Here is a 13,714-nt window from a genome sequence, read left to right as displayed (position 1 = left end):
TCTCACCCTAAGCTAATCCTCCAACCTGCCTCTGCCAATAATGTCCACGGCATTAAGGTTCTTACTGATGCACATTTTTCATTTGTGCTTGTTTGGAATCCAGCCAAGAGAGAGGGAAGCTATTTAGTGTGGAACTCCTTAAAAATTCCCAACATTAGTGACTAAGATTTAAAAAAAAAAAAGATGGTAGGAAGAATTTCTACATCTTCTGAATTAACTAGTGCAGCATGAAGTGGTAATCAATGAGAATAATAATAGCTAACAATTAGGGAGCACTTACCATGTGCTGTTGCAGGCACTTTAGAAAGGCTAATTTCATGAAATACGGATGCAAGAGTTACTCTTAATCCACATATGAGGAAACTGAGGCGCTCACAGGTTCATAAGCTGCCCGTGATGGCATAATTGCTCCATGGCTAAGCCAGTGTTTGAAAACAGTCAGGGTTGCCCCAGAGCAGAACACTATTAGACACTATCCTGTGCCACTTCTTTCTGAGCTGTGCTATCTATATGAGAATCCACTACTAAGAAATAATAAACCATTTTCTTTTATAAATATCCAAATAATCATGAATATGTTAATGTAATTAAATTTTCCATTTTTGTAGGTAAAAATGAAGACTAAATCATTCACTTTGTTAGCTAATCCTTGCGAAAGCACTGGCAGGTCAATATAGACGTAGACGATAGCCCCCCAGCTCTTACATGCTCAAGACCATTATGTTTAATAATGTGGTAACAGCAATGGTGTTTTTCTCTCCTGGGCTCTATTTTTACTTCATCACTTCCCATTCGATCTCTTCAGCCCTCTGCAATCAGTTTTCTACCTCCTGGACTCTGCAGCTCTCATCTAGTCCACTTCTTCAAGCAGCTGACCCTGTGACCTCTGCCCTTCTCTGAAATCCCCTCCTCCCCTGGCACATGACAGCCCTCCTTCCTGCTGCACCCTCTTCCAGGACAGCCGCTTTTCAGCTTCTTCTACTGGTTTCCCTTTCCTTTACCCATTCCTCCTGTATTAGGGTTTCTGAGGCCTTTTTTTTTTAACCCCCCCTTCTAATGTTTTATCCTTTTGGATAATTAACTCACAATAATTACCTGCCACCTCTATCTGGACTCCCTGACCCCACCATCTCACCTGTCTTTTTTGCCTATAAGACTCTTTTGAAAAGAAGATAACCTGGCTTTGGAGTCTGAGGCAGGAGGATTGCAAGTTTGAAGTCAGCTTCAGCAACGTAGAGACCATCTCAAAAAAATGTAAATAAATAAAAGAGTGGGGGCTGAGGAGGATGTAGCTCAGTGGTAAAGCACCCCTGGGTTCAATCCCCAGCACCAAAAAAAAAAAAAAAAAAAAAAAAAGAGCTATCCATCTATCCATGCATGTAAACTGAATTCTATACACTCTCCTTTCACTTTCCTCGATGTTAAAAGGGTCACTTAAGCAGGTCCTCCTGTCTTCAGAACCAGGTTCATCCAATGCAAGCTTATTAGTTGTGTGAGAAGGATTTTTCCAAAATTTCAAACAAATTCTGTTGCCTAAATGGCTCCCAATTCCATCACCAGTGGAACACACAACCTGGTATACACAGGGGTTCCATGACTGGTCTCTCACCTCTCTCTCTCTCCACCTTTTCTCTAGCCACCACTGTATTTCCCCACCACAACAGCCACGAAGTCTATTTCCAGCCAGACTACACTTCTTAGCTTTTATGTAATTTGTCTTTTCAAACCTGTTCAATTGCCCTTCACCAGTCCTCACTCAGTCTGTTTGGGGAAGGACTACATATCTTCCAATGCCCAGTTTAGGAATCACCTCTTATGAAGCCTTTGTCATCTGAAGTGACAGCAACCACTCTCCCCTTGGAGCTCTACATTCACCTGACAGATGTGTAAGCCCCTAGAGGCAGCGACTTCATTTTATTTATGATTAACAATGCCTTAAACATAGAAGTAAGTTTTTATTAAATGCTTGAATACGTGCCTGAATCTCCTGAGGTAGGCTATCAGGCTAAATATTGTTTTAATTCATTATCATATTGGTTCATTACCATATTTTATGGGAATGTCTGATCTGTCTTGATGCATAAGTCCACCAAAACAAGCATATAATAGTCTCCATCATCTAAAAATAACTGCTTTGCTTATTTGTTAATATTCCAAGTGTAGCTTATGAGCTCTTCTTTTCAGATTAGAAAAAAATGTGACTTGATAGGCAAGAGCTCCCAAGAAAGACCCACAATTTCTGGGACCAAAGCTTTCCACTTGGAATGATCTGTTCATGATGTAGGCTGCCATTCAATCCTTCTAACTCAAGAACTCATCCTTTAAGCTCTCAAAATTCCAGCACTTGTGTACAATCTTCACCAAAGCAAGCTCTATGGCTTTCAGTTCTTTAGCTTAGATGTTGCTTTTGCTAGATCCTCAGTGAATGCTTTCACTTTTAATATTTTTATTTGTTTATATTTATGAGGAACAGAAAATTACAACCAAATGGGATCTAGTCAGTTGAAAATTCAAGCCTTATTCAAGTTCAGTTTCTCAGTGTACAGCACTCCCTGACTTTTCTCCTATTTAAATATATATATATTTATATATATTTATATATAATATATATATATTTAACTATATATATATATATATATATATATATATATATATATATATAGTTGGCTGATGCTGCTAATTTTCAATGGGATCTTCAGACAAGGAAGTCCTTACCATGACCCCCTTTCCTTCAGAAAAAGAAGAAATGCAAATTCCTCACAATGAGCCCAGTAGAATGAACACATTACAGAGCATCTTCTCAGAAAGAAGTTTTTAAGAAAATCATTCACAATTAGTAATCAGTGAAGATTTTTATTCTCTGTGAAATCATTACATGAAATCCTAAAACCACCTGAAACAGACGCACTGAGCCAACCTTGTGTATGAAAAAATAGATCCTACATTGAGCAGGCCATAACTAGATTAAGAAACAATCGTTTTCTCATTCAATCTTTGCAACAATATTGTGGGTTAAATATTTATATTCTAAGTTTGTAAATTTCAGAGGGATAAATTTGCCCAAGATCAAGAGAATAAATCAGAGGCAAGTTAAAGGCTGGTGTGATGGCACATGCCTATAATCCCAGCTATTCAGGAGACTGAGGCAGGAGGATCACAAGTTTGAGGCCAGTATCAGCAACTTAAGAGACCCTGTCTCAAAATTAAAAAAAAATAAAAATGACTGGGAATGTAGCTCAGTGACAGAGCATTCCTGGGTTTACTCCCCTGTATTAGGAAAAAAAAAATCAAGTTCAAGATCCTTTTGTTTTAAAGCTGTCCATGTTTCAACACATGATATAACAAAAGAAAGTGATCTAGGAATTCCTACAAATATTCTTCTTTGGAATTTTTGCTTGATAATCCATTCTTCAGCCAGTATCCCCTAAACTTATACCCAGTTGGGAACTATCTATCATCTAGTAAATATGACCTTAAAATATTCCTTACCCCTAATAACACTCATCTTGTCACTCCAAGTGATTTCTCAAGGCTTCTTCCTGGCCAGAATTCTGATCCTAAGGTTCATACTTATTTAATTCTCTCCAAATGGACATGAATCATCAGTTTTCCATTTTAGTGTCTAAATGAGATATGTAATCTATATAAATACAGCTTCAAATAGGATGCAAAAACAACATGGTGAAGCAAAATTTGTTTAATACCAAGAGTCAAAAAGATCAAGATTCGAATACTGGCTTGGCACAAAAACTTGGAAATTTCCTCATATTAATTAAATCTCATTTCCTCATGCAAGAAAGGATTTTTATCATCCACTTTACTAGGATTTGTCAAGCACGGTCATGCATCACGAACAGGCACACATTCTGAGACACATGCCATTAGGCAATTCTATCATTGTGTGAACATCAGAGTGGACGAAAACAGAAACTGAAATGGCCACAACATCACTAAGCAATCTAATATATACAGTTAGTCAAATATACAGTTAGTCCTTGATGGAAAACTTTGCTATTGGTTGTATGACTATATCCAATGAAGTAATGTGTGTAAAGATCCTTAAAGGTGGTGCACACTTGTAATCCCAGCTCCTTAGGAGGCTGAGCTAGGCAAATTCCAAGATCAAGGCCAGCCTGGGCAATTTAGTGAGACCCTGTCTCAAAATAAAATTAAAACGGACTAGGATGTAGCTCAGTGGTAGAGCACACTGGGTTCAATCCCCAGTACTACCAACAAAAACAAAAACATCCTAACACAGTACTTGGTAAAGAGTAAAGTCAAACAGTAATTAACAGGTACTGGTAACTATCTTGGTATTGCTGTTATGAGGTTTAAAATATGATGTGCACATTTGAGAACAGTGAGGAACAACGAGTAGAAGGCATTGAACATAAATGAGGTTAAAACTATAATAAAGAAAACAATCTTTGCATTTAATCTTGAACTCTTTCTAGAGGGTAGCCTGGGTGGTGGATTGCCCTTTCTTTTTCTGATATACAAAAATCAACCCCTGCCAATATTTTTCTTTTGACAGCAACTATTCTGACCTTATGCTAGCAGATTTTGCTTTCAAGTCATTCCATCTTTGGTTCATATCATCCAGTCGATGCTGAAGCATAGTAGCCTCCTCAGAGTTTCCCAAAGCTTTTACCATCTTCTGCCTGTTTCCATCAATGCTTTTAAATATGTCGTTATGGGCATCAATTTCAGCCTGGATGTCCTAAGGAGAAAAAAGCAAAGAGAGAATGCAAACGTTAGACCTTAGTGTCAACATTGCTGGGAAATTTTATATAGAGCTTTGATTTTTATGTTTGCAGATGAGTTGCTTTCAAGCAAAATAATTCAGTTTACCTTACATAACAATTTCATGTGTTTCTACAACTCTCATATTGAAAATAATAGTCTTGAATCTTCAATACTTTTACTCGTTATATCTTAAAAATTGAACTTATTATAATCCTAATTTCATGTATCTGTTATTTAGATTTCACTATTTTAGACTACATAACTGTTAAATCTTTGAATTTTGGTTAGTAGTTAAACATATCTCTTCTTCCCTTTACACATGGGCAAAATTTTCCTGAAAATATGAAGTTTTACATAGGTCATTAAGATATTATATAATTTTAAATGCTTTTTACCTTTTGACAAACTTACTAATACTTTTCACTCTTTCCATCCATCTTACAATTTTTATTCTAAAATTACAAAGAACACTACATATATGTTTGTCTTCATTAAGAAAGAAAAACCAGTAAAATAATATTTTGTTCAATTATCGCATGCTAGGCAGGTTCATTTTAATAAAATAAATTTTGAGTGGAAGATAAAATGAGAATTATTGTAAGTAATAAAATCTGATTAAGACTTTAGGAAAGTATCTGGCAATTTATATCAAAATCTGTGAAACTATTGTCAAAATAACAAAATTAATTTTTAAAAATGTTAAGCACATTAATAGTTTTAAAGTAAAAAAATGTAATAATACATTAATGATAATATAATAAGTTTAAAAAGAAGTGCACAATTATACATTATAACTTAGTTGTTTAAAATAAATATTTAAGTTACATATTTGTATATAACTGAGCATGCACATTAAAAGACTATGAAAAAGACAAAAGAAATCCAAAATCAAAATCTCTATAACAGGATTACAGTTTTTGTTTTCTTCTTTATACTTCTGAGTTTCAACCAAAAAAAAAAAAAAACCAAAAAAAACAGGGTTTCTTTTTGTAAGCAGATAAATTATAAAATGTTATAATTAGATAAATGTTAATTGGCGGGGAGCACGCTCTGAGTATTGAACCCAAAGTTCACGCATACTAGGCCAGTTCTCGGCCACTGAGTTAAACCCCAGAGCTATTTTTTGTTTTGTTTCGTTCCCTTTTGTCTTTTTGAGACAGGGTCACTAAATTGCCCAAAATGGCCTCAAACTTGCAATCCTCCTGCCTCGGTCTTCCAAATTGCTGGGATTACAGATGTACAACAGCACACTTGGCAAATTCCACTAATTTAAAATTTAAAATGTACAAGATCTAATCTATCTTTTTACTACTAACAAAAGCCTATCATTGTAAATATACATATTAATTTTCCTGAATTAAATAGAAGCAGCCTCGTTGTGACAAACTCTGGTGTGACAGCCACTAACAATCAATAAACACAAACAAAAAAACAGAAACCTGAGGGGCCATGAGGTGTGTTGCTGGTTTCCACGGAAATAACTGTTAATGTTAAAAAGAAACCTAGCAGAGAAAAATAGGCAATTAATCTGAATTAGCAAAAGAAGAGCAAACTCTTAAAAACCATAATTTTACTGCTCTTCTCATTTTCAGTTTTATTTTATAACCCTCTGCTTCTTGTCTGAATGTTTGTGTCCCCCTAAAAATACATATGCCACAATTCTAAGTCTGCAGTCCTGGGGATGTGGCTCAAGCGGTAGCGCGCTCGCCTGGCATGCGTGCGGCCCGGGTTCGATCCTCAGCACCACATACAAACAAAGATGTTGTGTCCACCGAAGACTAAAAAATAAATATTAAAAAATTCTCTCTCTAAGTCTGCAGTCCTAACTTACTAACTCAAGGTTCTCAAATTATGCATGGAAAATGACAATTTCATCACTATCTTAATTTGAGATGCTTACATTCTCAGTGGGAAGAAATGAAAAAAAAAAAAAAAGAAAAGAAAAGAAAAAGTTCTGTTGAAAGGTTCTTTGGGGGCTGGGAATGTATATCAGTGACAGAACTTGTGCCTAGCATGTGCACAGCCCTGTGTCCATCCCCAGGACCACACACACACAAAAGTTCTTTGGTATAATACCCTGGACAACATGGTTTCTCGGATGAAACTATTCCATTTTTTGTGTGTCCTAAAATGCATTTTAAGACATCTCAAAAGATGTGTGTGTGTGTGTGTATGTGTGTGTGTGTGTGGTTAGAAGACAATATTTGTTACTCCATACATTTTTATGATTGTCATTTTTCCCAAGAAACTCAGTGATACAATTTGTTCTCCATTTGCTCTCTATTGCCAAGGAGAACCTGGCCTTGAATTTCCTGTAGCAGTTCCTATACATGGTATTCAAAGGACCACACCTAAAATCACAAGGCAGCTTCAACCCTCACATCCTGATGCTGCTGGCCCCATTTGCTTGCTTGTTCCATATTCAAGAGAAAGCAGAAAGACTGAAGTGCATTAACACGCATAAGTAGTTTTATAAGCTTCACAAAAGTATTCTCCAGCATCAGGAAGTTTGGATACTATGAGCAGGAAGCATATTTGCCTCCTTACATCATATCAGGTGATGTGTTTTCAACCCCAGAACAATGATGAATGGAATAAAATAGCAGCACTGAGGAACTGGCCCAGCCATGACGCTAAGTTCTTCTGGGAGGCTCTCCTTAAGAGCACTACCAGTGATCCCAGGTCCAGGCTGGAATGCAACTTCCAATATGTGGAAAACCCTTCCACATATGCACATCATCAACAGTTAGGAAGAAAATCAACAACCAGAAAATGATCAAAGAAAAGGAAATCAGCATACATTATTTTGTTTTATTTAACATTTGGTGGCATATTTACTTGGCCAGATACACTAAGAACTCCTAAAAAAGAAAGATCATCTTACTATTTCTTGTGTATCCTTTGCAGTCTGTTACATGGAATGAAACTAATGTAAAATAGAATAGTAGGTAAGACATGGGTAAATGTGCAAATGTATGAGTTCATCTTGAGTGAGTGGCAAAGCAGCCAGGAGAACACAAAGAATCAGAATGTAGTGATTGTTCAATGCTTTGTTTTACAAACTTTAATCTGGGACACCTAATATTATGTATAAGGTTGTACAGCAAAGTTTTCATGGGAAACTTAAGACTCAAATGATCACTCTCCTCCACAGATGCACTCACTACTTTAAAATCCAAATGTTGGCACAGCACCCTGATGTAGCATCAAATGATGATGTGAAGTTCCACGACAGTTTTACTCTTACTGCAGAGCTGGGAGACTTGGTTTTGCTGATGATTACCTCTGTCACCTGTAAGCCCTTTTGAAGGTTAAATAGCATTAAATGGTTACTGAAATGTATGAGAATGTAATCTACCTAGAAGCACAAAGCAATGCTCTTCCAAGCATTTAACTTAAGTCAGTCATGTGCACCCCAGCCAGAGCCAGGCATTCAAACAATTGGATGTTAGAAATGTATGAAAACAGGGCAGGAGAAATGTATTAAGGATTCACTTGAAAAGGAACTTTCAAGAACATAAGTATAATGTAGAAGGTTAAAAACAGCCAAGGGTTAAGAAAAGGAGGACCACATATTTTTCTCTAACTAAAACTCCATCAATTGCACGAGATGCAAACTTTCAGAACAACCCTCCAAAAGACAGCTACAAAAGCTAAAAGAGATTTCCTCAGGGTCTTTCTGGGAACAAAATCCACTCTCCAGACCAACACAAACTCCACAAATAAAAGAAAACATTCATTGGTAGAACCAACTCTGCAAACATTCATTTATTTATTTACTCACTTTTTATTTAATAATTGACGTTCTAATCCCAATTTTGTCTTTACTTGGACATTCCTCAAATAATGTAACCCACAGAGATGTAACTGGAAATACTTTAAAATGGATATCACATACATTCTATTTATAATGTTTTATAATGAAATAGTCTACAGCTAGATAAGTAGAATTATTTCTTCAGACTATAACAGATAGAATTCTGAGAAGAAGCAGAGAGTCGGAAGATTACCACCAGAAAGTCTTCTGGCACTAGGACAGAAGCATCCTGGGGTCTCATTGACATAATCTTGCTTTATTTTTGCACAGCATATTTACCTAACCCTACATGGCCATAGCAATGTTTCCTCTGGAGGAGTTCTGACCTGTTCTGAAGGTGAAGTGAGATTAACAATAATTTCTCTACTCTATCCCACAGCTCTGGCTAAATAAAGTTAACCAGGGCAGGAAATAAATCCACCCAGCCTTTCAAAATCAGACCAGATCGCCAAGATAGTTTAGGATTATCAGAACTCTACTTTATAAGTTTTGAACATAAAAAAATCATAATTAACAAAGTCAGATATTATCTAAATAATAATATAATAAATAAATTAAGATAATAACCAAAGGTTATTAAGTCATATGTAAATATGTTTTGAGACAGTTTGTTGAGGTTTCTGAGATAATGAGTAATTGTGATTATTCATCTCAATTACTTTATTGATTTCAACCAATTATTCTACATACTGCATTTCCTTTCAGCAACAAATCTCACAGGTATCAATCACTCTAAATGAATCATATTTAGACCAATATTAGATATTTTCATAATCAGGTCTACAGTAGCCTTTATAAATAAGGAAATCAATGCCAATATGTTCTTTTCACATTATCCATGATCACAAATATACTTAAGACAATAGAGTAGAAAAAGTCTATTAAGCATAATAAATGCACAATTCAGTGCACTTTCAAGATAATTTGGAACTGGGGGTGTGGTCAGTGGTAAAGCACTTGTGTAGCATGTGCAATGCCTTGGGTTCAGAAAACAGGACCACACACACAAAACTAATTTAAACAAACCAATTTTCAATGATAAAGAATTAATAAACAAACTACATTTTAAATTTCAACACAGTAAACACTGCTATGAACAGAAATTGCTTTCACAACCAAAAAAAGTTCCAAATCCTCAATTCTATGCCAATTGTTTCTAAAGCACACTAAAATCAGACTGCATTAAAATATAGTGGCTTCCCTTTTAAGGTGTGATACCTGTAAAGTAGGTAGGATCTGCGCATGAACACCAGCTCCTAAGGAACACTTGCTATATGCTTCATGCAACCTAACTATTATCTCACATTGTTTCCCTCAGTTAGATAAAGGTAATCAAACTTGAAGAGGCTTGACAACCCAGTCATGAATGACTGCATTTTAAATGTTTAAAACTACAATCCTGGGGTACCAACTCCTTAATTCCTGACCTGTGTCAAAGCAGTTCCTATTGCCCAGAAAGCTTCGATCTGTCTACACCACAAACTTGTACACACAGGCACACAATCTTCCTTCCTTCCTTGATCTTCAACTCAGCTTGTAAATCTCAGTTTATATGTAATTTCTCTTCACAAACACTGGGATTAATTACTCTTAGAGTTTCCTCATCTTTTGCTTAATTACATACTTATCATTTAAAACTTCCTTGCTTAGCAGGGTGCAATGGCACATGCCTATAATCCTAGCAGCTCAGGAGGCTGAGCCAGGAGGATCACAAGTTGAGACCAGCTTCAGCAACTTAGCAAGGCCCTAAACCACTCAATGAGACCCTGTCTCAAAACAAAAAAATAAAAAGGGTTGGGGATATGAATCAGTGATAAAGCACCTCTGAGTTCAATCCCCAGTAATACCCACCTCTCCGCCCCCTGCCAAAAAAAAAAAAAAAAAGGAAACCTTCTTTGCTTAAGTCTGTAGCCACCTTCTAGGCTATGAGGTTGATGAGGGAGGGCCTCCTGTTGTCCACTCCATCTCTATGCTCGGGGGATTTCAGAAAAGTTTACTAAATATTGAATAAATGAGTAGGTCTTAAAGTGTCAAGTCTGGTGTGTCTCACCCAGGATACACCTGTTTTAAAATTAGACATTTCAAATTAATCAATACAAATTTTAATTGTAATTTTAAGAAATTACAGTCATCCCTTAGGAGATTAATGCTTACAGAAAGTGAAAAAAAAAAAAAAACCCTCAGAGGTGGTTTATATTTAAAGATATTGTATCATATCATTCAAAACCGCAAGAAGAGAGTAGTTTGACTATTCTCATCACAAAGAAATGATAAGTGTTTCAGATGATGGACAACCTAAGCCTCCTGAGTTGATAGTTATGCAATATATAAATGTGCCAAAATATCACTCTGTACCCTATAAAAATGTGCAATTATCGTCTATTAAAAATAGAAACAAAATCCTTAGAGAACTACTGTTATCATTAATCATTTAGTAGCAGGGGTACATAAATTAATAAAAGCAACAGTCACTCAAAATGTCACTGAGCTAAAACCATCCATTACTCAATCCTCTGTGACTACTAGGCAAAAAGAACAGAGTGAACAGGCAAGTGGCTCTAGTAGGACAGTACGTTAATGGTGGTTAAAAGCCTGGCACAGTGGCGCACACCTGTAATCCCAGCAGCTCTGGAGGCTGAGACAGAAGGATCACAAAGTTCAAAGCCAATCTCAGCAACTTAGTGAGACCCTAAGCAACTTAATGAGATCTTGTGTCTAAATAAAACATAAAAATGGGTTGGGGACATGGCTCAATGGTTAAGCACCCCTAGTAGCAAAAAACAAAAACAAAAAAGTAGTTAAAGCCATGAGACACTTACTTTAAGAAGTACTTTCAGGAGAAAACTAATTAAAATCAGAGTGACAATAAACTACCCCACAGACTGGATTTCAGTGAGGTACCATGGTGGACCAGCTTTTTGTCTCCATTCAACTATGTGCTTCAACTGTCAAGACAGTCATCCCAGGGCCCGTGGTCACATAGGCTCACCTTCATCACTTGATTAGAGGATTTGGACCTGCTTAGTCATGGTCACATCTCGCCACAAGATCATCCTGTCCTGGTAAGAAGTTCCTCCTCTTAGGTGCCACTCTGGAGTATTCATGGGTCCCTCCAGTTGGGGTTTCCTGATCCTCAATGAGCTGTCACCTTTTGGGAACCAAATGCTCCCTGCCTCCTAGATCCCCCAAGACTCCCAGCATTGCCCTTCTAAGGGAATTTAAAAGGAGTATCATGTGCAACTTGCCCACCTGCTAATGTTGGAAAACCAAAATCCTGACATCACACATCATGGGACTAGACTCTCAGTCAGTGTCAGCATTCATGCATGAATGAAAACTGCAAAACTATAAAACCACTGGGTTTCTCTAAAATTCAAAAATATCAGCTAGCATTTGCCTTTCAATTTACCTTCACAAACTGCTGCCTTCATCTGGGAACTTGAATTATCTATCATTCCATTTAGGCCATCACTGAAAGACCCACCCCACCACAGCTGTTGGCCTCAACAGCTTAAAATCACTAAGGTTAGTACTCTCTAGAAAGGGATCACTAATACTGACAAAAAGACAGGACTAAGGGGATCGAGAGTAAGAGGATTCTACCTTAGCATATGGGAAGACAGTCATTTGGCTTCTGAACTTTTCATGTGCCTTTTGCATGAAGCAATGGTCTTTGCCTCAGAATGGCATTATTGCTTTCAGAGTTGGGGGAAGGTAGGTTTTGGAATCTAGAGGTATAATTATACCTTCCCATAATTCCACTTTTCCTGGCCATGAATCAAGGTAGCATAAACTCAACATACAAGACAGTTTTTGTGAAAATACACAAAAGATTTTTTTCTAAAAATAGGAGTTGGGGAAAAATACATTCGTGTTTGACAATTTCCTACAAGTGAAATCACATGGATTTTTATAAAGGTGTCTAACATAAAAATAAACACATGGAGAAACTGCCCTTCATTAAAAAACAACAACAACAACAAAAAAAAAACTCCAACTCAAATGGAGCCTTTGACAGACATAAGCTAGTAAACTTCTTTACTGTCAACTTAACTGCTACAATAAGAATTAAGAAATATTCGGGTACTAAGGTTTGAAGGAGGAAACATACTAACATAAATAGAACTTCTAAACTCTCTACCAATAAAATGGCCTGAAGGCTCAGGCAAAGTTACTCACCTCTGGTAGCTGACCTAAGCTTTAAGACTAATAGCAGCAATTACAACACAAAAGTCCAGCTATTGTCCATAATTACCGCCTCTCAGGGGGTCTAAGTAATGAATTATTCATGTAACATGTGCCCTACACCTTTTTAGGAAGAAACAGACAAATCTACACAAGCCAAGCTAACAAGACCTCTTTATGGTCATAAAGTTTGTCACCTGCTGTTCCCAGCTGCCACTTATATTCTCTCCCTTCCCCACCCCTTCTACATTGGTGAGTAAGCTGACTGGGAACCATCATTTTACTCACAGGAATTCAGATGCTTAGCAATGTATTAAATCGAGAGGTCGAAGTCCACCCTCTATTACAAGCATAATCCTCACTATTACAGTTGGGGTGCAGGAAAGATGGGGGAGCGGCCAGCAGGGAGTAGCCATGAAGGAGGAGCTAAGTTTTTTCTGCACACTGTTCCCACTACACTGTTCCAATTAAGAGGCAAGTGCTGGCTGCAATGGTTTTGGAAAAGCTTTCAAACTTTTCAAATAGCATGGTTTTACATCTTTTTTCCTCTGGCAGTTTCGGTTCGTAAGAAAAAGCCCATTATTCTTTTAATGACTCAGTACAGTCCCACTTATATCTGTACTTGCAATGAACCATGGGGTATTCATGGTGAAAACCACAGAGCACATCTTCAACAACTGATACATAATTGATTTGTACACACAGAGGAAGGACTCCGCCTTTCTGTTCTTTTTATGATTTTTTTTTCTTTAAAGAGTGGAAATTGAAAGAAGATTGCTGCTTGGCATCCAAAGCTAAGGAGGGCAGGAGTCCATCGGTGGCATGTTGAGGTTTTTGGTTTTGTTTAACTGTAAATGTAAGGCAACATTTGGCAGGCTAGACTATAGCCTAGAGTGTGCCAAGAGCCTTCCTATGGAAAAAGAACTAAATGCAAAATAACTAATCCAAGTATTAGAGCTCCACAGT

General features: G+C 37.0%; 1 protein-coding gene across 1 annotated transcript in view; it reads right to left on the bottom strand.

The window, feature by feature from the left end:
* Nucleotides 1–13,714, bottom strand: part of Utrn (utrophin) — a 515,860-nt gene that overhangs the window by 153,587 nt on the left and 348,559 nt on the right. The window contains exon 52 of the mRNA XM_048800520.1: nucleotides 4,548–4,720. Coding sequence (XP_048656477.1) covers nucleotides 4,548–4,720 — 173 coding nt within the window. The remainder of the gene's footprint in view (nucleotides 1–4,547; nucleotides 4,721–13,714) is intronic.

This window comes from Marmota marmota, unplaced genomic scaffold (assembly GCF_001458135.2).
Source record: "Marmota marmota marmota unplaced genomic scaffold, marMar, whole genome shotgun sequence".
Lineage (NCBI taxonomy): Eukaryota > Metazoa > Chordata > Mammalia > Rodentia > Sciuridae > Marmota > Marmota marmota.
Note: the sequence above shows the minus strand (reverse complement) of the source record. Positions and strands in the feature narration are given on the sequence as shown.